Raw genomic sequence first — 26511 nt, forward strand, 5'->3', positions numbered from 1 at the left:
CTTTGTCAAGGAAAGACAACATTTATCGAGCATCAATAAACAAAGCAAAATGCATTACATGGCATAGCAACAAGATTTCAAAGGGCAACTCAAACGTGATGTAATAATACTTTGTACATCAGAAGAAAAAGCTTAACTAGAAAAGGGATTATAAAAAAGAAAGACAGACAGAAAGATAGACATTAATTTTCAAATGAAAGTTCTTACAAATAATCACAAAATAATAGTTTGACATGGATATTTCAAAGGAAAACAAATGCATAGTTTATATGATTTAAATTAAAAACAGAAGCATAGTCTACCAAGGGTTATATTTGCCATGCAATAGGCCTACTCATTTTTTACAAAAAGCAAACCATTCATACACTACATGTATTTTCATAAGAAGTGTTAGGGTGTAAAAATAATATGTATTTGTAGGGTAGAAAACGTAAATTTCACAGCAGCTACTCAAATCCTCGATCAAGCATCGACCAAAAAGGGAATAAACGTGAAACCAGAAGGAACGCAAATGAAATGAACTGAAGCAGAAGAAGTCTTGTAGTGCACTGACTTTAATATCAGGGCTACTCTGCTACCGTACTTTAAACATTTATAACAGATGGAGAAATCACCAATTCGAATTCTAACAGCTGAATAAAAAACATCAAATGACCAATACTCTTGTAACATTTCAAGTTTACTCGAGTACATTTATATTAATAAACTCACATTTCTTTACCAAAGCTATTTATAGTCAGGCTTAAAAATAAAGTCCTTACTGGCTAATTAAGAGGTCTGGATACATTTTAAAAGTAAAAGACAGTAGTTGCAGCAAACAATTATTTCCTGGGACAGTCTTTTAAATCAAGGTTTAATTATCAAAATATTATCATACATCTACATGTAGATCTGGTACATTACTGTAAACTTAACTTCATGAAATCTTAGCTCAAAAATGATAATTCTGATGATCACTAACACAGAAAAGCATATGTGGGACAGTGTATTAATATTGGTTAAAAAAAACCCGACATTTGATGGAATTGCTTATTTTGCTCATTTCTCAGGGACAATTACCGGGTACATACATGTATTTTCTTCCAGAGCTATTTGGCACATATTTTTTTTATTTATACAAACACTTTGGTGGTAACTTCATGGGATTCAGTTCGAACTCATTTTGAGATCGTTACCACAAGTGGTATTTATCTTTAAGTGAGACTGCGCTGTACCTCATGTTGTTGCAATTCTGATTGTCTTAACTTTTATTTTCATTTCTTTTTTTTTTGCATCCAGCTTGTCTATGGAATATATCATTAAGGCAGTCATCAGAGGTTTAGTCTTTCCAATATTGAGAACGTTTTGTTGGTAAGTTGCATAAATTTTTATTTATTTCAATACAACAATAAATTTGGTAATCTGCTTTCAATGCAAGCATTCATTGTTGATCAGGCTGCTTTGATCACAAAGTACATGTACACACTATAAAGTAAGCCATTATTAACTTCCTCTTTCTCAGAAGTGAAACAACACACAATTGATCCTACTTCCTTCCTTTATTAGGCAAGTGACAAAGGAATGTCTCTCAGAGAAGCTTGCCATTTGTTCTCTTTAGAACTACTGTCTATCAGCTTTGAATTTTAAAGGTCAAGTCCACCCCAGAAAAATGTTGTTTTGGATATATACAGGGTGTAGAGAAAAATAAAACTAGCATAATGCTGAAAATTTCATCAAAATCGGATGGAAAATAAACAAAATTATGACACTTCAAAATTTCGCTTATTTTTCACAAATTTGATATGCCTATTCATGTTGGTCTATGAATATGAAATTCATCTTGAGAAGACCGGTCATAAAAAGACAAGGTGAGATGATTAAGTGAAGTATATTATACAAATATACAATGACACTCGAGGATCTGGCTAAAACTATTCGCATCGAAGGAACATCACATAGTACTATTCTCCCGAGGGCCATCGGCCCGAGGGAGAATAGTACTATGTGATGTTCCTGAGTGCAAATAGTTTTAGCCAGTTCCGAGAATGGGTCATTGTATATTTGTTTTATATCCCTTCCACTCATATATATTCTTCATACGATATTCTTCGTTGATACCCTACTTTTAGAGCAAAACGATTTTTAATAAGTCGATGATGGAACAATCGTTGAGAAGTTGAGAAAACAATAAGCCTTGCCGTATTGATCGTCTGTTCAGCGAGCGCACCTGGTTAGTGCAGCTCGCCGAAAGTTTACCGTGGCATGCAGTAGAGAGTACCGTTGGGCTGAGCAGCGCTCTGCTCGCATCGCGCCGCACAGCTCGCGAATCGAGTAGGGGGCGGGGTCAAAAACCGTATAGTTCACTTTTTCCCTAGAGGGAAAAAATGGACTATGCGTGACGTCAGCAAGGAAAATGAACTATTTCATGGCAAACGTTTTTCGTAGTAAAACTATTCTTTTTCTCCTTGTGTACACTCTCAATACAACAATCGTAAGTAAGGGATATAATACAGTGTATGTTCTTCTAACATTCTTTTGCATAATTTCTATAAAATACATGTATATTTTATTAATTTGTTGAAAAAAAACATTTCTTGTGTTTTTATACATCTCAAATATCATTCCAGAGAATCTGTAAACTTACTACCTGTACATTAATTATTTATGTATATTGCTTTCCAGCAGGTTCTCTTTCATTTCTTTCTTGATATATTTTTGTATTGAATATGTGGTTGCATATGCCATAAGGTGGTGTAATTTGGTAGATGTGCAGACTGGAGTGGTTGCACTGCATTTTATATCAGTTTTCAGTTTGCATGGTCAAAATGGGCAAAATACACATTTTCATGAATTAGTTTTTTAGTAATCATAAATGTTCAGCATTCTTGTATGAGTCTGTGCTACGGGCCGAAAGGGTGATTTCTGTATCCTGCAAGTCTATCTGTTTTCTTTTTAGTTCTTGAAACAGGGGCCCTGCCACAAGTACATGTGGTGCGCAAGTGAAGGGCATGTTTGTAGGACACTTTCATGATTTATTTCCATGAAAACTGAAATAGTTCAACCACCCTAGATTATCTGCCTTGAATAACCAAAAGTGCTCCAACTGACATTGACTTTGTATGTACATGGTATTTTTGAGGCCAGCTTAAGAGGGAATTTGCACCCTCATTTCGATTGACACTTTTACATGTATATAGCCCCTTCACTTTTTTGCTGGTTGGGGCTGTTGGTACTGGTACTGTGGTAGGCAACTACAGATATCCAGTCAAAGTCAAACTCAAAATGATGTGAAATTGAAAATTGGCTTGCAATTGTACATGTACCAGCAGCCAATGTACATGTACTAATTAATTTTCATGTACACATCTGTACAAGCCTTGTTGGGCATGGTTAGTGCCACGTTATCAAATGAACTTGAAAACATCTGCAGGAGGAGGACTGTTGGATTGTCATCAAGGAAGATTGAATTGAGTTTTGTTGTTGTGATAAAATTGTTGGCAGTGTATAAAAATGAGAGGAATTTCACGATTGACATGCAGGTAGGTTTATAGAAGACCGACTTGCTGATTACAATTTTACAATCCTTTTTTCTTTCTCAAACTCTTTGAAAAACACGTGTACATATATGTTTTCTCCCATCATTTCTACCATTTTCATGACTCCACTCCCAATCGACAGCCATTGTACAAAAGTTGCCAAAGGCATAATTCTTAGAATGTTTTTGGGGTGTCGGTCTGTCCCCCAATTTGCAGTTAAAATCATAAAATGTGATCATTTACCGGTTTCTACAAGTTTTTTATGATTTTTTTTTTTTTTTAAATATTTTTTTTAATATACTAATTTGTGGAATCACCTTTTTGCAAAGAAAAAAAAATACTTGTTCCCCTCCATTCCTTGATCAATAGTAATGAGTAGAGTTCTGAGTAGAGTGGTTCTGAGTAGAGTAATGAGTGGTTCTGAGTAGAGCTACATGTACTATGTAGGCTACATTGAGCATCGAGCAATAGCTTTTAAATGTTGTAATTGTGGAACTTGATAATTTGTGTGTGATTTTATTAGTAAGACACAAAAAATTCTTCTCAGTACTTCTTCCTTTTTTTATTCTAAAAGTTTGGTTTGTCTATGTCATCAGTTATCTGCTGTCAGAATTTTGCAGGCAATGATATTCTCCCAACTAAAATCGGAATTCCGATTTGTAAATAATTTTTTTTCAGATTTTTTTTTCTTTACGTGAAATCCTTTGCCCAAGAACATTCTCATGCTGTTTTTTACTGCTTTTTTAATATTAAAGTCAAATGATACAGCTATAATGCAGACTCACCTTGAAAAATCACTTTCTATTTCGTTACTATGCAAGAGCTTGTAACCCGACTGGGGCGTCTCGGATTTCGGCGAGGACTTAGCCACCCTTGGCTACTTTTCATTTTTTTTTCAGAGGGGAATATCATGCCTGATTTTGCTGATAATTGAATGTTTGATGATTTGTTTTAGGATTTTGTTTATTTCGTAATATACATGTATGCACTGGTCATTAATTATAAGAGATCGACACTGTACATGTATGTAGTTTTCCTTGTGGGTCCACGACGTTTCCTTCCTACATCTAGATCAAGGTACATGTATTGTAGATACAGTGTAGCACATATCAGAACCAAGAGTGAGAATTGAAAAAATTAAATTACATGTCTGTATTCAAGTGAATGATTATTAACCCTAGCACGGAACAACAAGTATTAAAAAGTGCTCAGAAAAAGCATCGGCATTCCAGGAAAAATAACTTTGAAAGAGAAACATAATGACTAAGACACCGTTCTCATTATACTTTCTAAAATTACATGTAGTTTACTGGAAATCAATTTAGGAAACCAGTTTGGAAGATCCCTTTGCTAGCGTTCCCATTTGATCAGCCACAAGTGGTTTTCTAAATCGCTTCATGCAAGTGGCCGTGTTGCTATGGGAATGCTCTCAGTGGACGTGACATATTTTGTGCAAAATTCGAAACCGCAGCGTAGACATTCTATACACAGTGTGGGGAGTAGTGTGTTCAAAATGTGCGAAGATCGCTTCCTCACTTGCTAAAACCCGTTTAATGAGGCAAAGTGAACTTGAAAACTACATCGTGAGGTGGTTTTCCGAACTGATTTGGAAGATCGCTTTGACCGTTTTCATTACGTATTATTCCAGTTAATAAGTTTAAGGGTAGTAATGAGAACAGGGTCTAATGCATCATAGTGTCAAGTATCGTTGTCAACCAATATCTTAGGATAAATGGGAAGGAGTGACATCACAAGTGCGCAAATTAAACTTGTGCTTTTTACGAGAATCAGGGAAAAATAAAAAATTACACAATGACTTGGGGTGATTTCGCCGCCGAAATGGTCAAAAGATTGCCTGACCAAAATAATGACAAATCAATGCTAACGAGTGACAAGCATTATGAACAAATGCATGTACATAATTTTGATTGATTCTTTCAGAATTAATGTTTCGACTAGAACCACAAGTTGGATTTATCTTAGTTTAAAGCACCTTTCAAGTTTTTGGTCATTCCTCTCAAAAGTGTTGGTTTTTACAAAGTACAATTTTGTGTTTCATTATATTGGTGCATATACTTAAAGAGTATTTTTACCAAAGTGTGACGTCATCAATTTTCCCTTTTTGCATTTCAGCGATTTTGATACCATATTTTCATAGAGCATGTGATGACATACCTCCACAACCCAAATTTGGTGGGAATCAGTCCATGGGGGCCTTAGATATGACCTCATGAATACATAATAAGCTCCATTGTACTCAATGTACAGTATTACTGGCCTGGTCCCTAAAGTTTAGAAAATTTAGAAATTTATCAAAAACGCTGAAATGCAAAAAAAAAGTTTTTTTGTGATGTCATCACTTTGGTACTCTATTGTGTGGACTGCAGATAATATGTAAAATAATGAACATGGATTTTATCCGATTGTTTTTTTTTTTTTTTGGAGGGGGGTGGGTGACTGGTCTGGATCATGACCAAAACGACTGCATACATGTTTGTAAATCAATGTTCAAACATGGAATAGGTTTTTTGTCAGGAAATATTTTTAATAGAGCTCTACATCAATTACTAATGTTCATATGGCTTTAGAAAAATAAAAAAATCACAACATTATGAAAGAGACTGCTACATGAATTTAGTAAGTGAAAGGGAAATGGATGAACAATAAAATCAGTCATTACATCCCTGGTTTAAAATTCCCCTTGTTATCACATTGTTGATCATTTACTAAAGCTTTATAAAGTCTGATGAATTAATCTGCATCATTTTGCAGATTGGAATATTTTTATATTAGCTTTAATAAGAGAGTTCTCTGATGTTTTGTACCTTTTGTGGGGCTTTGATATTGTACATACATACAAACATGTCTCATTTTAATTTTTGGCATTTTGTTTATAAATTGAAATGGCGCAAAAATTTATTCAACACAAATGCCACCAAGATGCTGAACTGTACAAAATCAAATAGACAGATTAAAGTGAAATGTTACTTGTATTTTCATCCCCAATATCAAAATAAAGATTGCCAGTGAATCTCTGATCATTTCCATCTATAGGTTCTTTGGCAGCCAGATGTCCAGCATCCAATCAATAGGGCTTGGCTGCCTCCAGGCCTCCACCAGGGAACAGCTGCTCCATCAATGCCAGGAAACGCCCGCCAGGAAGGTCCCTCTACTCCGCAGGCAGTTCAAGCCGTTGCCCGTGGCGCCGCATCTAGGGAACGATGCGCCGGATAGCGGCAATTGTCAGAGCAACAGGCGTGCAGCTGAAACGGTGCCTGATGTATTGCCGCCCGGAGACGGTAGAGTGCGAGTGATGGTGTGGAACGTATTGGCTGATGGTTAGTGTCATTATCCACATCTTTTATTGACCTTTATGAATTATATATTTTTCACTCAATCTCGACTGTTCTACATGTACTGTATGTCTTATCCATCACGTATGATCTTGTACTATTAACATAGTATGATGACCTACATTAATCCCAGGTGTGTGCTGCTAAAAAAGAAAGGTTGACTCTGACAGAATAAGATCTTTTCCGTTTGCAGAGCACAAATAGATGTACTTTGTTTGGTTTTTTTTGTTTGTTTTTTTCCTTTGCAAAGTAGGGATTGTAGAGACCAGTGTTATAGCTACAATGAATGGCAGTGGTAGGGCCCAACCGGCACAGAAGATTTCTGACCACCACACATCATGAAAAATAGTGCTTCCCGGCCACCACTAATTTCAAATGAAAAGTGCTTCAAACCTATTAAACTCTTTGGAAAGAGGAATTGCTCTTGCATTCATTTCCATCTTTAATTTTCGCATAGGAGGGGGTAACGAATGGTGTATCGAATGATATATTCATTACACATATCACTTTCAATTTTTGAGAAAATGCCATTTTTGTCTTGCCTGCATACAGCAGAGCGAGACTATAGGCGCCGCTTTTCCGACGGCGGCGGCGGTGTTTTTTAAATGCTGTCATAACTTAGAAAGTATTTGGACCTAGTTCATGAAACTTCGGCATAAGGGTGATTATTATTATTATTTTATTCGGCATTTCAACAAAAACAGTTTACAATCAATTTACAAGAGAATATACAATTACAAGTGAAAAGGGATGTTTACAGAACAAGTCCTGGTTGCCTGGAAAAGGAAAAAGGAAAAGGAAAAATTACTGTAGCAGGCTTTCCTCCCCGACCTGGACTTGTATGTTAACACCCCAAGAATAAAAACATATATATATATTATTATATTAATACAAACAATAATTCATATAGAAAAAGCATGTTGAAATTGATATGTATAAGAAAAATCAAATATAGTGTGATTAGAAACGTAATTACAGGACAACTTTAATAAAGAAGGTGTAGTAAATTAATTGGTATTGAGATATACATTTAATTGGTCAGGTAAAAATAAACTTTAAAATGAAGTACATTGTATTGGGAAAAGATGTATAAGCAGTAAAAAAAAAAAAAAAAAAAACACCTAATAAGATTTGGAATTAATAACAAATAAAAATATGAATGTGAGAATAATGTACCGGTAAATGAGTGTATATTTAAAAAGAAATTTGTCAGGTTCACTGGTCACTTAGGAATTACATATATATGTTTGTTTAACGTAATTCAAACTAAAAGTATATAAAAGCAATGGGTTAAAGAACATTAGATTTGACAAATTAATGCGGTGAGTATAGAAAAAAAAAAGAAAAGGCTGACCAATATTCCATTCCATTGCTCATAGAGCCCCCCCCCCCCTCGCAGTAATCATTATACATCTTATTCAAATAACTCAGACCGTAAGCTTCATAGCCATGGATTTAAAGATCTGCAGACCAGGACAAACTCGTTTCGTAGACTAGGCGTTAATTCCTCCCACACTCTTGGGAAGTAGTGGATTGGGGAGCAGTGCAAACTTTGGGTCCTAGCCAGCAGGTGTCTGAACAATAGATTTTCTTGATGACGGTCATTAATGATTGTTTTGGAGATTATAATGGTAGAATCAATTTGTCTGAACAGGGACTTGGCAAAAAACGAAATCAATAGAAATTTGCGTCTAGAAGCCAGTGTTGGCCATTCTAAAAATACGAAGACGGTCTTCATATGACATCTGTTGTTTTTTCTGCTTTAACACCATACGGGTGGCTCTCTTTTGCAGAGACTCAATTCTGTCAATCAGACACCTGTTGTGTAGGTACCACATGGGCATGCCATAATGGAGAGTACTAGGGCTTTATACAATGCAAATAAAGCCTTTGTAGATAAACTCTGTGACATAGTAGTAGAAGTGGGCTATACATGGGTCAAAAATACTTTTTTTGTAATTTCAATATGACAACAGTTTTTTTTTATTCCTTGTAATGTATCTCAACATGAAATGACAATATTTTTTGTCTCGGGTCCGAGAAAAAAGTGTGCCGGGCCAAAATCCAAAATGGCCGCCAAAAGCCACCAAAATCACAGTTTTGGCCACAACTTTTTTATTTGGTGGTCTTTTTCTCTGGTTTTGGTGTCTATTCATATGTTTTTTGGGGCAGGCAATTTGTTTATCCTATGATTAGTACTTTTAAACCATTATTTGTAGAGTTAAAAGGTAATTATACCTAAATTTTCAAATTTTTATAGTTTTTTTTTCAGCCAAAAAGTAGGTTTTATCGTCCTGGGGTTCTTGGATATTAGATGGTACGAGGTCAACAATAGAAAGCAGCTTCATATAGCTATATTGCTTTTATTCCTCTACTTTGGGTTTTACGGATATTTGTGAAATATATATCTTATTAAATAAAAAATGTCAATTATCCATTGGGCCTATACAGTACATATATACAATGTACCGGTACTGTACATACTGCACTGCATAAATGCATTGGCCACCATGACAGCTAACAAGGCCTGTATAAACTATAGTGTCATAGAAATGAGCTCTCAGGTTTAGAATCAGATGCCTCAGAAATTGAAGCTATGTTTTGTCTCATAAATTGAGGACGTTTTGTCAAATATGCTAATTCAGGGGGCGGAGAGAGGTAATTAACCCCACATCATGGCATTTACACTGTAGCTATTCTGGTCCCCGTTGCATAAAAATTTACCATTATGTTAACTTAACTTATAAATGGTAACTTGCATGGAATCCTTGATTCTGATTTGCTGTTGATCAGCGTTACCATATTTAACTGACCCCATAAATATAGGCCAGTTTAGACACCACAACCAGGTAAAAAAAGCCTCCAAATGGAGAAGATATGGTTAAAAATGTGATGTACGTATATGATATACATGTTATGTGATATTTTTGTGCAATTTACGTTGCTGGTTTCATCATGTATTATACATCAGCTGACAAGCAATCAAATTCACAATTTACAATCTAATTCTAAACATTAGGAGCTCATTTCTATGACACTATAGTTTATATACAGTCCTTTTCATAAGTCATGGTGGGTAATGCATGGATATATGCAGTGTAGTATGTACAGTACAGTGCATTGTATACCGTATAGCCCCTATGGATAAATGACATTTTCTTTTATTTGATAAGATATATTTTGCAAATATCCATAAAAACACAAAGTAGAGGAATAAAAGCAATAGCTATATAAAGCTGCCTGCTACTGTTCAACTGGTATCGTCTAATATTCAAGAACCACATAACGATGAAATCTACTTTTTGGCTGAAAAAATGGCTTTAAAAAGTGGTAAATTTAGGTAAAATCACCTTATAACTACAAATAATTATTTAAAAGTACTAAGTTTAGGAAAAACATATTCCCTGCCCCCAGAAACATATGAATAGACACCAAAACCAGAGAAAAAGACCATCAAATAAAAAATTTGTGGTCCAAAATGTGATTTGGGGGGGTTTTGGCGGCCATTTTGGATTTTGTCCCGGCACACTTTTTTCTCGGACCCGAGACAAAAAATATTGTAATTTCATGTTGAGATAAGGTAAAAGGAACACAAAAAAACTGTTGTCACAGTAAAACTAAAAATCACCCATATATAGCCCACTCCTAATAGTAGTGATGAGACCAAGCAGTCGATTTGCTTTGGATACTACATATTCTACATGGGAATGCCAGGTAAGTTTAGAGTTTAATATTAGCCCAAGATATTTGATTTGTGAGACAGAGTCCAGGGGCTTATTACTCATGACATACTTGGGATTATTGACATTTATATTAAAAGTCCTCCAACAATGCGCATAGTTTTTGTTTTACAAACATTTAGTACCATGCGATTTGCTGTACACCATAAACATATCTTGTCTAAATCGTCTTGCAATATCTTTTCATCAGCGGGTGACTGTATGGATCGATATATGAGTGTATCATCGGCAAAAAGTGCATGGGAGGAATTCATACATCCAACTATATCGTTGATGAACATATTGAATAGCTTCGGGCCAAGTACACTCCCCTGAGGGACACCTGATAGAAATCAACCCACTCTGAGTAGTGTCCATTGTATATAACTCGTTGGGAGCGTTCAATTAGAAATGATCGCAACCATTACCATAAGTTACCCTGGATGTTAAAGTCTCTACAAAGTTTCCGTAATAATATGTCATGTGGTATCTTGTCAAACGCACAAGAAAAGTCCAAGAAGACCACATCTATAGGCTTTGGTCGTCGATGATCCAGTGATGTCAACCAATCAGTTGTTAATTGTAGAAGCTGTGTTACACACGACTTGCCCTTGGTAAAGCCATGCTGAGTTTGTGAAAAAGGACAGTTAAGCTGAAGGTGGATGTCAATTGCCTCAGCCACGCATGACTCCATTAATTTTGAAACAGTTGACATTAAAGCTACAGGACGGTAGTTCCCAGGATGAGAACGATCACCAGATTTGAAGACCGGAGTAATGTTAGCCAACTTCCAGTCTTGTGGGAGCTCACCATTTGCTAGGGAAATAGTAAAAATACGCTGAAGTATGGGAGCAATAACCGCTGCAGATTGTTTGAGGACGGATACGGTGATGCCATCGGGCCCAGGTGCCTTACTGTTTGGGAGAAGCATAAGTCGTCGATGAATATCACCAGCAGTGATCGGTGCTGAGCTTAGAGCAGATATTGGAAAGACGCAACTTGATGGGTGATAGTGTATCACTGAAGATCCTGCCTGAGTTTTAGGTCACATTACCAAGGTCAAAGGTCACTTAGGTCAAACTTTGACCATGTTGGGGGTATTTGTGGCATTGTCATCATAACTTTAAAATTTTATTGATCTAGTTCATGAAACTATAAAACATAAGAGCAATTATCCTGTGCGAGTTTCAGGTTACATGACCAAGGTCAAAGGTTTATGGTCAACGAACTTTGATAATGTTGGGGGTATTTGTGGAATTGTCATTATAACTTTAAAAGTTAAAAAGATCTACACATGTACATGTAGGTCATGAAACAGATATAAGGGTAATCAAGTATGCATTGCACACGTCTTAGGTCACATGATATGGTCAAAGGTCATGTTGGGTCAATGGACATAGTATTTTATTATCATATGAATGTTTTCTTTTGTGAATGATTATTCAATGCCCGTTTTCAAAGTCAGCACTGTTGCTATATTGAATCGCGTAATGCATGCGAGACAGCCAGAGGCATTCCACTTGTTATGAAATGAATCCCGATACCAAAATATGATATCTTATCATTTATGAATTTTAGCTGAAAACTCATTTGTATTGACATTGTACATCAAAACATGTTTTTGAGCAATTTTTGGCTCTGATATGAACTCGATAATGTTGGATAATAATTTTGGAACCGCATAACCGAGCGTCAAAAATTTGGTCTGAAAAGTTGCGCAAGTAAAAAGGTCAGCAAGCTGCGCAGTTGAAATTTTTTTCATGTGGGATTTATCGTGGAAAATGTTGATCACATGATCAAGGTCAAAGGTAATTTATGGTCAATGAACTTGAAAATGTTATTATTATGGTGAATAATTATAAATCTAAGATTTCAAAGTCAGCAATCGCATAATGCAGGCAAGACTGCCTATTTCAATAATTCCAATCCATTATACCAAATATCAGTCCATACTGTAGATGTACATTGTACATGAAGTATCAATTACGCCTTTCACAATAAATTGGAGACAGTTACATGTACATGTATATCAATTATCCAAATTAACAACATGACCTGGATTTTATCTTTAAAGTAAAGTAATTCAGCACTAAAGGACAAATTATTTGGGTGATAAATTATGATTATATATCACGATAGATTTTAATAGTTTTATGAGGGCCGATAAATTTATCTTGCTATAAAAGCAGGTATATAAATGTTTTCTTTTTATTCATTCTCCAGCTCTGAGTACGGGAGCGGATAACTTCATAAAGTGCCCCATGGAAGCTTTGTTATGGGAAAACAGGAAGTATGCCATCATAGAGGAGATTCTGACCTATGACCCGGACGTGGTTTGCCTACAGGAAGTTGATCACTATGAGGACTTCTTTCAACCCGTCCTTCAGCAAATAGGGTACTCTGGTTCCTTCAACCCAAAACCAGACTCACCATGCTTAGACTGTGTGATTAACAATGGTCCAGATGGATGTGCCGTCTTCTTCAAAACGGGCCGTTTCAAGCTTGTGAAAAGCGAGCTTCCGAACCTGGAAGTGGACTACAATGGGAAGAAGTTTGTGTCCAATCAGGTAGCAGTGATGCATCATCTGAAGTGCATCTCGGATGAGCTACCCGCCAAAGAATTCTGCATTGCGACCACCCATCTGAAGGCGAAGCGCGGTTACGAGACGATGCGAGCCAAGCAGGGTCAGCATCTGATTGAGGTCCTTAAGAACTGCTCCAGGAACCTACCTCTGATCGTCGGCGGTGACTTCAACGCCGAACCCACCGAAGACGTTTACAACTTGTACAAGACCAGCGACCTCAACCTGGCCAGTGCCTACCAGAAATTGAGCGAGGACGGACTGCAGGAACCGCCCTACACCACGTGGAAGATCCGTCCAAGGAGAGAGGAGTGCCACACCATAGACTACATGTGGTACTCGCAGAAGCACCTTGAACCTGTAGCACTCCTGCAGTTTCCTGGAGAGGAAGACATAGGTTCTGGGAGATTACCGTCCTGGAGCTACCCGTCCGATCATCTGTCCTTGGTGTGTGACTTTGTTTTCAAGAGGACATGAGTCTGTGTCCATGTGCAATGTTCTACATTAAACAAAACCAACCCTGCCATCCAGGTTACCAAAGTTTGAAATTACATGTGCTTTGTCTTTGTTGTTGCTCAGTCATGACATGTTTTTGCTTTAGGAAAGCACCTAATATCATTCCTCACCATTGTGCCAATAACAGATGTTCATTGTTCATATATTTTCATGAGAAAGATATTTATTCAAATAGATATATGAAAGATTTCCAACCTAATGCATGTTGATTACTGTAAATGTCTTGCAATGTACATCACCATACAAATGCCTTCTGCGAGGTATTAGTTTTACAATTTTTATGAAAATGGGAATAGAAACATGGAGGATCGAATACATGTACATATCCTTGTCCCGGGTTTCATGTCATAAAGATTTGTTATAATAACAAATGCAAAATTTCTATAACATCTTTACTATCATTCTTTTGTAGCTTAAAACCGATTTTACAAATATGTTTTCAAGTTTGTAGCAGGCCCCTGATTGATAATTGCGATTGTTGTTGAATGGTATTTGTATAACTTAAATAGTTGTTGAATGGTATTAGTAATAATTTTATATGTAATGTGTTGCAGTATATTGTAGAGTGTATGCCACATGAAGGTGCAAGTGATATTTGGAGTTTATTAATAAAAGGGGACAAACAAGTTCTTATAAACTTACAAGGGGCGACTGAAATTTTTTATATGAAGACCAAATTTGGTCCATAAAATCTTTCACATTTCTTAATCCTACATGTACCTACCAAATTTCTTGGTCTTAGCTGAATTGAGTTTTATTTTACAGGTTCCTAAATTTCTGTATCAGGTGTCTCGTGAAAAATGGACAAATCTAAGTATCGAACTGTCATCAAGTTCCTGTACCTGAATGGCATGACCCCTGCTGAGGTTTGGTACTCTTTGAGGGTAACCCATCCAATTTCTTGGAATGAGCTGTGAGGAAGTAATTCCTCAAAAAGCTGTGTGCACCTGAATAGGTAGCCTAGCTTAGCCGGGGTAATAATAATAGCAGGGCCCGTTGGAAGAACAGTTTTCAGAACTGAAGAGGCTACACTGGGTAAATATTCCGTTATTATTATTATTATGATTATTATTATGACTGTGGATGAGGCTTGGGTTCATCATTTTCACCCTGAGACCAAGGAGCAGTCAAAACAATGGAAACATCCAATTGCGCCAACCCCAAAGAAGGCCAACTGAAGTTTGTCCATTATTCATGAAACATTTTGATACATGAACCTGTAAAATAATATTAAAATTGTACATTTATATTGCGCAATTTCTATGTGTATATATTCAACTGCGCAATACAATAATGTTATCATTATTACCCCGGCTATAGCCGTGCTGCCTACAGGCGCTCTGGCATTCGAGGAATTTCTTCCTGCCGGGTACCCATTTACCTCACCTGGGTTGAGTGCAGCACAATGTGGGTGAATTTCTTGCTGAAGGAAAACACGCCATGGCTGGGAATCGAACCCACGTCCCTCGAATAAAACGGCGAGAGTCATAACCACTAGACCACGACGCCCCCAGACTTGATGTAGCTATGACCAAGAAGTTTGGTGGGCTGCATGTAGACCAAGCGAATTAAACCTCTGCAACCATGAATTAGATTCTTCAAAAAAATTATGTTTGAAAATTCCTTTTGAAACTGTTACGGGCTATATGAAGTAATAAGATTATAAATTCACCTCCGGATTCAAATACATGAATTGCCGCCATTGAGTATGTACTGTATTTTATTTAATATTGTGTAGGTGGTGCTCGTGTGTTTTGTGTATAAAAAGGCCGTATTGTTGAATAATTTTCAATTATTTTAAAGAAATATCTGTTAAATGTTTCAAACTCCATATCGTTTCTACATCATACATGTACATGCAGCAGTTACCAGTTTTGTCATCTTTTGTGCAGAAACAAAACATGCAGTACTTCAACAGTCACTTATATATAGTGTACTGTGAGTGCTGGTCAGTGTAAATTATGGTTGAGCTGAGATTTGAATTTATATTGAAAGTCATTGTTTTCTTTGAGAGTAGATCAGTTTAAGGAGATATTTATTTTACCTCTTCTCTTTTACATGTATTTTCATTAATAATGGTCTTTCTTGATTGATTTATTTAAAAACAAACTATTTGATTTTTTAATGGTATATTAATACCAATATGATTTTTTTTATATTTGGGATATATACATACAGTTTGTACATATGCAAGTATGTACTTGTGTTGTTGTGAAAGATGGCAATTTAATGTTTTGGGGAATTGTTCATCTAGCATATTAATGTACATGTATAAGACGGAAATTTTCTGTTTGTGTTCCGTTCGTTTCAATCTTGATGTCTCTCATATACGACAGAAGCCAGCATGTGCCACTACTACATAAGCCGTACACATTAAAGGAAACAAAAACCCGAGAAGAGAAGCAATCTTATTGGAAAGAGTGAAATGCGAGGAGCAATCTAAAACTTTGTTTTATCAAAATCGGTTATAGAATAAGCGAGTTATAGAAGTTTGAAAACTCTTGTTGAACTTTCTATGGGGATCCTCAAATTGGCATATGTGCTTCAAAATGGCTGATTTTGTGGGCAACTCTCCATTTGTGTTGTACACAAATTTTCAGATTTTCCTCATCTTTCAAATTGCATCTTGCCTCCTTCTGAGCACAACATATGTCATGGGAAAATATAATTCACACCACATACATGTATGTCAAGGTCAGAAGGAGATACATGTAATGTTAATTATGTAAAATAAAGGGGAAAATCTGAAGTGCACGCCGCCATGTTGTCGGCGGAACTACTGGCTTAATACCCATTATAACTATGATTTTAAATGAAGGGAGAAGCTCAAAATTATGTATTTATAATTTAAGCCTCTGATTGGCTCTTGATACCTTTGTTATCTTGTACATTTTTTGTGCATTTTTGTCACGATAAGAACTACTTTGCTTCAGCCATAGAGATAATACATTTTTGTTGTTTAGGAGTCAGATCGAAGTTAAAATGAACAGAGCAAAGACAGAAAATTTGGTCTAGCATATCGTGCACTAGTGACTATCATGCACTAGTAACTATCATGTACTAGTGACTATCATGCACTAGTAACTATCATATACTAGTGTCTTCATGCACTAGATACTATCATGCACTAGTGACTATCATGCACTATTAACTATCATATACTAGTGACTCATGCATTAGTGACTATCATGCACTCATGACTGTCATGTACTAGTGACTATCATGCACTAGTAACTGCCATGTACTAGTGACTATCATGCACTAGTGATTATTATGCACTAGTAACTGTCATGTACTAGTGACTATCATGCACTAGTAACTGAGTGTCATGTACTAGTGACTATCATGTACTAGTGACTATCATGCTCTAGTAACTGTCATGTACTAGTGACTATCATGCACTAGTGACTATCATGCACTAGCGACTATCATGCACTAGTGACTGTAATGCACTAGTGACTATCATACACTAGTGACTATCATGTACTAGTGACTATCCTGTATTATACAACACATAGATAGATCCTTGGCATGAATACTCATCACATGACATTCAGTGTAATGAGCTATAGCACGCCAAAACATGACATCCGTGCAATAGTCGACAATTGCACGCTCCCGCAAGAGAGCCAGCCCGGCAATAGTCGATAATTGCACGCTCCATTAAGAGAGCCGGCTGTGCAATAGTCGACTATTGCACACTCCAGCAAGAGAGCCAGCCATGCAATAGTTGACTATTGCACGCTCAAGCAAGAGAGCAGGCACTTCAAACTCAATAAATGTGCGTCCCATGGCCTGCGCCTCCACAATAAGTGCATCCGCATAGGCCAACCTGAATCACTGCGCTTCATACACCACGCGCAGATAAAATAATATTTAGCAAAATAAAAGGCTAAAAAGTTGGACCCGAGAAGATCTATACTCCTAGCCCTATCCCTTCATAGGCCAAATACTTTCTATAATTTGATCATCTACTTTGGTTAATATTGATCTAGACGATGTCTTCAAATCATGTGTTGTATAAAACAAATATTCAATGTTTTGTTATTCCTGCGACTGTTCGAATATTACATTCGGCACAAGTTGAAGCAATCTATTCAACTCCGCTTCGCGTCATTGAATAGATTCTTTCACTTTGCACCCTCATGTAATATTCGGAACAATCGCACTCATAAACATTGAACATTTGTTTACTAGAGACTATCATCTAAAGGTATATATGGTACAGTTTCGGAATGTTTGACCAAGAGGTTTATGACTGTCATTCAGATGAGGATGAGAATTTGTATTGTAATCTTGACATTTGTTAGTTTCAGTACTTTCATACCTTGAATGGGTCTCATTGGAGTATTGTTTAAAGCAGGGTAGGTAATGGGTAAAATGATTTAATATTCTGACAAACAGGAATGTTGTGCATTTATTATAGGAATGTTGAAAGGGAGGGATGAGTTATTTTTTAATGAAATAGATGAAATTACTTCCGATAGAGTGAGGGGTACTATACTTATTGTCCACAATATCTGAACTTTCTGGACAAAATGGCCATCATTTACCTAAGAGGCCGTTCTCATTACGCTTTCTAAAACTAGTTTGTACAAGAAACCGATTCAGGAAACCAGTTTGGAAGATTGCTTTGCTAGCGTTCCCACTTGATCACACGAAAGTGGTTTTCAAAATCACTTCACGTAAAGTGATCTTGTTGCTATGGAAACGCTTTCATTGGGGTGACATGTTTCGCTCGAAATTCAAAACCACAGCGTAGGCATTCTACACCTGTCGTGCAGGGAGTAGCGCGCTCAAAATGTGCGAAGATCGCTTCCCGAAGAACGGTTTTGTCCTCTAAAACCAGTTTAATGAGGCAAAGCGATCTTGAAAACTACATCGCGAGGTGGTCTTCTGAACCGGTTTTGAAGGTCGCTTCCAAGAGGCTGTTCACACCGCAAGGGGGGACCGTGGGCGGACCGCAGTGAGATAGCGCAGTCTATCGTAGCACCCCCTTTTTTGAGAGGTCCTGTTGCCATAACGCGTGATGTCATGAGGTCAGAGCGGTCAAAGATTTTGCGCGCTATTACGAACCCGTACTAGTTAGTTGAGAGCTCGATATCGCTGTGCCTATTATGCTAGCCGGCCTACGTTTATTTCATGGCGTTGTATACATTGTGCATGTATTTCTAATTTGATTAATCTAGATTCTAGACTCTTGTATTTTAACTGTGTTTGTGGACGTGATCACAGCAGGATCGCAGCAGGATTATGGAAGTACCTGTAACTTTAGATATACAACAACTTCCGGCGTGCTATCGTAGCTCGGGTTCACACCGGCAGAGATAGCGCGATCTAGCGCGCGCTAGACCGCGCTATCTCTCGTGGACCACCCCCAAGAGGTGCTCCAGTGGCACGCCGTTTTGGCTCGCCGTGGCTCGCTGTTGGGCGGACCGAAACGACGTTGTACCTTCCACACCGCAGAGATAGCGCGCGCTTAGATCGCGCTATCTCTGCCGGTCTGAACAGGCTCCAAGATTGCTTCGACCGTTCTCACTACACGTCAAACTAGTTTCCACTAAACTAGTTTTAGGAAGGTAGTGAGAACGGTGTCCAAGTTTACCTGAAAAAAGGTAACAAATAATTGTAGACCACTTACGTAGCTAAGTGCTAGTCTGCAAGCACAGACTCAACTTTTGACACTTTAACCAATTATACCATGTCTGGAGTGAAGACTAGACTCCACACTCTGTCTGTGTAGAGGCAGCCACAGTACATAGTGAATCTAGTCTTACAACTACAGACTGAAATTCACTATGCAAATTGCAAAAACCAAAGGTCTGTGCCTGCAGACTAGACCAAGGTGACTATGGGTTGTGAAGAATTTGACGGTATATGTATCCTCATTGCAGAATCTATGTCGATGAATAGCTAACCAATCGGCTTACAAAGCTGTGACCATTTATGTACATGATCTTTATAGAAGGGTTGCTATTATGACAAAATACTTTTGCATCTTTTTTACTTTCTAAATGATTTTGATTCTAGTTATACAACATCACGGCAAAATGATGTATTCTATTTGTAATGATTTACATTCTGTCATAATATAGAGTATTTTTTTATGAAAGTTTTTTTATCCACAATTTCTGGGGGAGATATCCCACTCCAGCACTTGTGTCCTTAACAAGGCATTTATTTACATTTGCCACACTCCACCCAGGTGTAGTAATCTGGTATCCAGTTGGAAGAATTTTTTTGAATGCTGGAGGCAAGATCAGGGTAGCCAGGATACAGTCAGGGTAACAATATGCAACGCTTAAAATGATTCGTATCAAGGGCTGTATAAATGCTGCATATTGTTATTATTATTATTATTATTGTTATTAAGGTGTTTCTTGATTTAGAATGCCACATTCTGTTGTCAGACAAATTTCCTTTTTTTAATACCTGATGCAAGTTTCATGGAAAAACATGTTCCTCCCATGTCTACATTATGAGGGCCAAACTCATTTGAAATACTGCGATGATTTGACTCCCGAGCTTATCGCAATATTTCCTCCTCTTGATCCAGACTGGAGCGAAGCATCGCGATAAGAAGTGATCTGCAAACACTCTGCGGTCTTTTGAACAGCATGCTTTGCGAATTGGCAACGCGCGAAATTTAAACATTTTTCGGATCATTGGATTCACATTTGAAAACTCGCGAGTAATTGACTCACGATGATAGACAAATGGCAAGATTACTCGCGATGTTTCGTGCAGTCTGTATCGCGGAGGTTTGTGTGTTTTTCTGTTCTTATTCAGAAACACTTCATGAAACAACGCGATGTTTGATTTATCGCGATAAATTACTGCCAGTGTGAACGGCCATATAATCATGGAAATTGCAATATACAGGAGAGATTTCAATCGTGAAACAATGCAAATAGTGTTACTTTCCAATTCCATGATATCTATATGATTTTTTTTATCATGAATGAGATAATAAATTGTACGTTTAATTGATTTTTTAATTCATTACCTTTGTCAGTACCTTGGCAGTAATACCTAAGTCACATTTGCTCTACGGCGGCCGTACGGCGAGTAAAAAACGGCCGTTTTAACATTTTTTGTACCAGCTAAGTATAGGTGGTTTGATTAAAAATGAATAAAACAGCTGATTTCGACTCGCCGCCAGGCCCCCAGCCGTAGAGCAAATGTGACTTTGGCATAATTGATATAATATGTGATTGATAATACATAACACAAAGCTTCTTATATCTACTCAAGGGCCATTTCATAAAGGTGTAATGCACAACTTGACACAACTATGATTAACATTTTTTGTGTACTAAATTAGGGCCCTGTTGCATAAAGCGTTGTGATCAATCACAACTAACAAAAAATCTAACACAACTTGATTTTCAACTAATGAAATGCATCTATCATAATGTTCCCATCTGCTCTGGTTGGGTTATAATAATTGTGAAACGCTTTGAGCAGTTGTAGATTGATATCACACTATATAAAAGCCAATTATTATTATTATATGAGATCTGGGGGGGGGGGGGTGTTTCACAAAGTTTTAAGTATGACTAAAAGTCACACTTAAATTCCCAGTTGCATGTGGTCCAAGAGAGGTGGTAACAGAGAGATGGAACATTTTATTGTGTGCTACATATTAGTATTCTTCAACTTCATGGCCCATATTCTGAAGTTGGGTTTGATTTAAACTCTGGTTCAAAGTTTTAATTTAATTATGGATAGTCAATTGTGACCCAAATCTCTAACAGTAGAGGTTCATAGTATCAGCTCAGTTGACTCTCAAATCACTCTTAACTGTCTGGGAAGGATAAATAAGATAATTGTCTTCACCAATAAAGAATTAGAAAGGAGAATGTGCAGTAAACATAATAAACATACCATGTGAACAAATTTTGATATGTTTGGCTTCCCATAATATTAGCACAGAGTTTGACCACGGTCTGAGTTGAACCCTAGTTCAGAATACGGGCCTATGTGTTTGGTATGCGTGTGATTCACAATCATTGAAAAAATGTAATGAACTTTAGAATCATTATTTCAATATTCAGTTCAATAATCAACCCTTTTGAAATGTGTACTGGATAATGCGATCATTATTTCAATTAATGAATGTTGTTGGGCTGTATAATGACGCACACCTTTTAAAGTAATGACGATTATTTTGAAGTTTTAGAGCATGAATGATTTTGTCAAAGCTCACAATTCCGGTGATATTAGCTCTAACAAAGTCTAAGGGGGTGTTTGAACAAAAATATTTGCAATCAATTGCAAATTTCTATTGCTAATTTACAAGGGATATAAGAATGGCAAATTATCATTGCTCATTTGCAATTCTTATTGCTAGTTTGCAATTGATATAAGAATAGCAAATTTCTATTGCTAATTTGCAAATGATATAAATTCGTCGGCGGTCATCCGAATTGTCATATCACACTACAATAGTGCAAACACATTCAGAGAAAATATTTCCACACTTTGTTCCCCAGCCTTACAGCATTTTCATTGCGAGAAAAATACATGGTTGGAAAGACCAAGACAATTGCTTGACATTGGTATCTTTATTTTAACACAAATCCAAGGTTCAGAGAAAATATTGCAAGACAGCTACATAATAATAATATATAGCATTTATGAGGCGCCGATTTATCAAGTTGCCTATTTAAAGGTGCACTATATATGCACTATAAACATGCTTGCAATTTCAGTCTCAGTGGTTTAGATTTCCCCTTTACTAAAACGCTATAGGGGATACAACAACCCTGGCCACGATTTCAATGCGCATGATCAGTCAAAACATATCGCTTTTTCACGTGCAAAGTCAATGCAGTGCCGATACGACGGTTTGACTGACCATGCATTTGTATATTAAGTGCGCACAGCTATCGTTTACTTTACTACAGTACAATTTCCTATGGGACTTGCACATTTTATCAACAAATTGCATGGCATCGTCATGAAAATCCCCACATATCTCAAATTAAAATAAATTGTTGCCTAGATATCTAAGTATGTATAGAATAGACAATGGAATAGGACTTTTTACCAAAATTGACTGATACAACAGTTCGGATGAATGCTGTGGAATTGTAACTGTAGCTAAATTTGTTTTGACTTCTTGTTGTAAGAAGCAGACCTGCATTCATGTGCAGGTTTGCAATTAATTACTAGTTACAATTAATTTTTGGGACATAAAAAGCCTTACAATTGATTGCAATGCCCCCACAGACTTATGAAAATTGTGATATCCAATTGTAGAGTGTGGGGTTTTGTTTGTAGTAAGAAAGACATGGGTCCAGACTTATAATAACAAATGCAAGATTTCTGTGACAAGTTCACTATCAGCCAATCAGATTGAAGGATTTCAGTAGCTTATAACTGTTATTGTGAATTTGTTACTATAAGAAGTTTTATGAAATGGGACCCAGAAATACATGGATTTGCAGTTATGTTTGAACAGGATGACTCTGTACTCTCAATTATGCAAAGTTCACTCTGACAAAGAGTGAATTATAAAAAATAGCAGAAAAAATGATTTTTTTGAAAATTAGTGAAAACTTGAGGAATATCCATGAAACATTAAAAAAATTATTAGAAGTTTCATTTATTTTCTATTTTGTGACATCATATGCGAGCAGCTTTCATTGTATTGCGGATTTTAAAAAAATAAATGAAATGTAATTTCCCTGGGGTAACTTCCTCAAAAATTGAATTTTTTTTTTTTTAAACTTATTATTTCACACCCGCTCCTGAAAGAAAAATATATTTGGAGTCATCATGAACCATTAAAAAATTGAATTCATGCATTTTATGTTACATGACATAAGGGACAACTGCTCGTATATGACTTCACAAATCCAAACTTCAATTTCTTTCTTAATCTTTGATTGATTTGCCTCAAACCTTCACCGATATTTTTTTGTATTATTTGTTCTGGTATTTTTTATTTTTACAACAAACTTTTTGTCAGGATGAACTTCCCCTTCAAGGATGTGGTAGCTAAATGAATTTGTTTAATACATATGCAATTTGGAGATAACTTAAGATCATAAGTACAACCTGGGCCCCGTCTTACAATTAAAGAGTTACAATCGATCCAATCAATCGTAACTCTATGGAAATCCATCAGTGACATAATTTTTTCTATAGGAAATATGAAAATGTCCTTAGTTATCAAAGGAGAACATACCAAATTGTCAAGAAATCAATGAATTCGTGGATATACATTCATATCTAGAACAAAGTCCGAACAAACATGCATTTTATAAATGTTGACTTTACTGGCTTTCAATAGTTGCTATTAATCGGATCAGTCGCAACTCTTTGTAAGATGCAGCCCTGGGCTCCATAACAACGGTTTGTGATGAATTGCAAATATGAAAGAACCGCACTGATTGGTTCCCGGTCAATATTTCAAACAGAGTGTGCATGCAACGATGATCTTGATTGGTCATTGATAATTAGCGATTGTGCAAACCTTTGTGTTAAAGAGCCCTTGATTCCATATTTATTGTATACTAGTTTAAGCAATGTGTATATAAGAATGCATGTACATAATAGTTCTGAGAATCTAAGTCTATGTTGATGATTTTGTGGAAATATGTATTTTAACACTGTATAAAGAATAATTTATCAAAGAATGTGTGCACCAATTATCACCTCCCCTATCTTTTTATATTGGCAAATAATCAGTCCTGACTAACACCCACCAATTTAAGCACTGACGATGAACATCAATTATTATTTTATATATATATATTTGTCATAAGGTTTTGATTTGTAAACCTTTCACCAAGTCTGTACAAGCATGTTATTATTCTTTTTTGTAAATGGCATTCTATGGACTCGGGGAAGTTGTCACATTTTGTGAGTTTCATAATAGATATGCCACCAGTGTTCATAAGTACGAGAGGCTCTTTGGTCAACCATATTTGAAGAGTGGACTCATGAATAAAAACAGTCGACTCATGAATAAAATAGCGTATCTAACCATGGTAACAGGCGTCAATTTGGCGCACTGTGACAAAAGCGTGCATCAGAATTGGACATTTCTTATACACGCGCCAGATACACGCTAAATTAAGCGTTATTTATACAGGAAATCTGCATAAACCATGGACTCAACCGTGGGTTTTCAAAACCACCTTTGTGAATTCGGGCCATTGAGCTGAAAAATAAGGATTTAACATTAGAAATATGAGCGAGATCCCAGGAAAACTTTACTTTTCAAATGAGGTTTGTAATTACTGTGAAAGAAGTTGGAATAAACCATGGTTGCAAGCCACGGATTGAAAACCACCTTTGTGGATTCAGGCTATTCGGGTTTTGTAAAGCACCAGGCATCAAGATTAAGAGGAAATCAAGATTAAGATTTGAATGGAAAGATAAAAATCAGACTAGCATACTGCTGAACATTTCATCAAAATCCGATTTAAAGTAATAGTTATGATATTTTAATGTTTTGCTTAATTTCATGAAACAGTTACATGCACATCATTGATGGTATGCAAATGAGGGAACTGAAGACGTCACCCAGTCACAGCTTCTTTTGCTTTTTATCATATAAAATAGAAATATTGATTGTTTTCCTTATTATACTGTGAAACAAAGCGATTTCTTGTTGAATGTTTGGATTGATTTTTCATAACCTATTTTGATTTGATGAAGAGTCTCTTTCTTTTCAAATCTGCAAAATCTTGTATTCAAACAATAAAATATATTTGAAAAAAAAATTTGAAAAACAAATATTTGAAATATAAAATGAAATGTAGTAAGTGAGAGCATAGCACTGTGCTGTGCATGGAACTGTTTTGTGAAAAATAAGCAAAATTTTAAAGTTGTGATAACTGACCCAATTTTGATAGAATTTTCACTGTTACCCTTTGTTTTATTTGTCTCTTTTTATTCAAATCAATTTTTTGTTGGGGTGGGCTTTCTTAGTTCCAATATCCATTTCATCATTCAATGTGTGCTAATAGTACTTGGTTAACTAATGATAATGTATTCTGCAAATTTGTTTTATATTCACCAATCGACTTGCTTTGCGTATTTATAAAGTATATTTTTCTCGTCAACTCTTGAAGTGGAATAAAGTAGAATAATTATGTTAGTCATCCAAGCACGTATAAAATATATATATTGCCAAGCAATATTATTGTATGCTTTCCTGTCTTTTAATGGGTTTAATTTGCATCTTTTGTGTTACCTTGAGAAAATGCTCATTTTTCACAATCAAGAAATTTTTGTATGTTTTTAGTTAACTTCTACTTTAAGACTGCAAGCTCAATCAGACTTTATTTATAGATGACGCAGTTCCACAACGAAGCGTTACTAATGGGATTGTGTTGTAATGTGGATAGCATAACCTCCCTGATCCATCAGAGAGAATTTTCTCTTTTTTCTCTCTCTTTTCTCTCCTTTGTTTATGGTAGAAAAAAAATTAATATCAACTCATACCCCTTTCATAAACCCAATTATGCGGCTAATAGCAGCATAATTGGGTCGTAAAATCGGAGGAGGACCAGAGTTATCCGTATTATTTTGATGCTGCAATTATCCGCATAATAGCGGCATCGGGACCAGATTTTGACTTTATGAACGCATTTCAAAGTAATGCGGATAATTGCCATGGTGCGGTCACAAGGTCACCCTTTTCCAACACAACCGCATCGGAGGGGGTGTGTGCTGTTGCCATGACGATTATCCGCCTTTTTCAGGACGGGCGCTCGTAAAAATAGTGCGGATTATTTTCGGAGTTTGTGAACGCAATTTTTATTGAAAGGATGGGTTTATGAAAGGGGTATTAAATACAGGGGCCGCG

General features: G+C 36.4%; 1 protein-coding gene across 2 annotated transcripts; it reads left to right on the top strand.

Moving 5' to 3' along the window:
• The first annotated feature begins 1278 nt into the window (after window positions 1–1278).
• LOC129262022 (nocturnin-like) lies at window positions 1279–25840 on the top strand. 2 transcript variants are annotated; one of them, XM_064100336.1, is made up of 3 exons: window positions 1279–1350; window positions 6570–6853; window positions 12811–25840. In XM_064100336.1, exons 1-3 carry the CDS (start codon window positions 1286–1288, stop codon window positions 13644–13646), a joined length of 1185 nt encoding a protein of 394 aa, XP_063956406.1. In that variant the 5' UTR covers window positions 1279–1285; the 3' UTR covers window positions 13647–25840. The 2 variants fall into 2 exon arrangements, with proteins under 2 accessions (XP_063956406.1, XP_063956407.1); XM_064100337.1 differs by lacking the exon at window positions 1279–1350 and adding an exon at window positions 3319–3518.
• Window positions 25841–26511: the final 671 nt, after the last annotated feature.

The sequence above is a fragment of the Lytechinus pictus genome, chromosome 5 (genome assembly GCF_037042905.1).
Source record: "Lytechinus pictus isolate F3 Inbred chromosome 5, Lp3.0, whole genome shotgun sequence".
Taxonomy (NCBI): Eukaryota; Metazoa; Echinodermata; class Echinoidea; order Temnopleuroida; family Toxopneustidae; genus Lytechinus; species Lytechinus pictus.

What these genes read in the sequence shown, in the direction of transcription:
- LOC129262022 (XM_064100336.1), top strand. Translation starts at nt 1,286, where the DNA reads ATGGAATATATCATTAAGGCAGTCATCAGAGGTTTAGTCTTTCCAATA. An exon ending in ATATTGAGAACGTTTTGTTG is followed by an intron (nt 1,351 to 6,569) that starts GTAAGTTGCATA and finishes TTCCATCTATAG; the next exon opens with GTTCTTTGGCAGCCAGATGT. An exon ending in GTGGAACGTATTGGCTGATG is followed by an intron (nt 6,854 to 12,810) that starts GTTAGTGTCATT and finishes TTCATTCTCCAG; the next exon opens with CTCTGAGTACGGGAGCGGAT.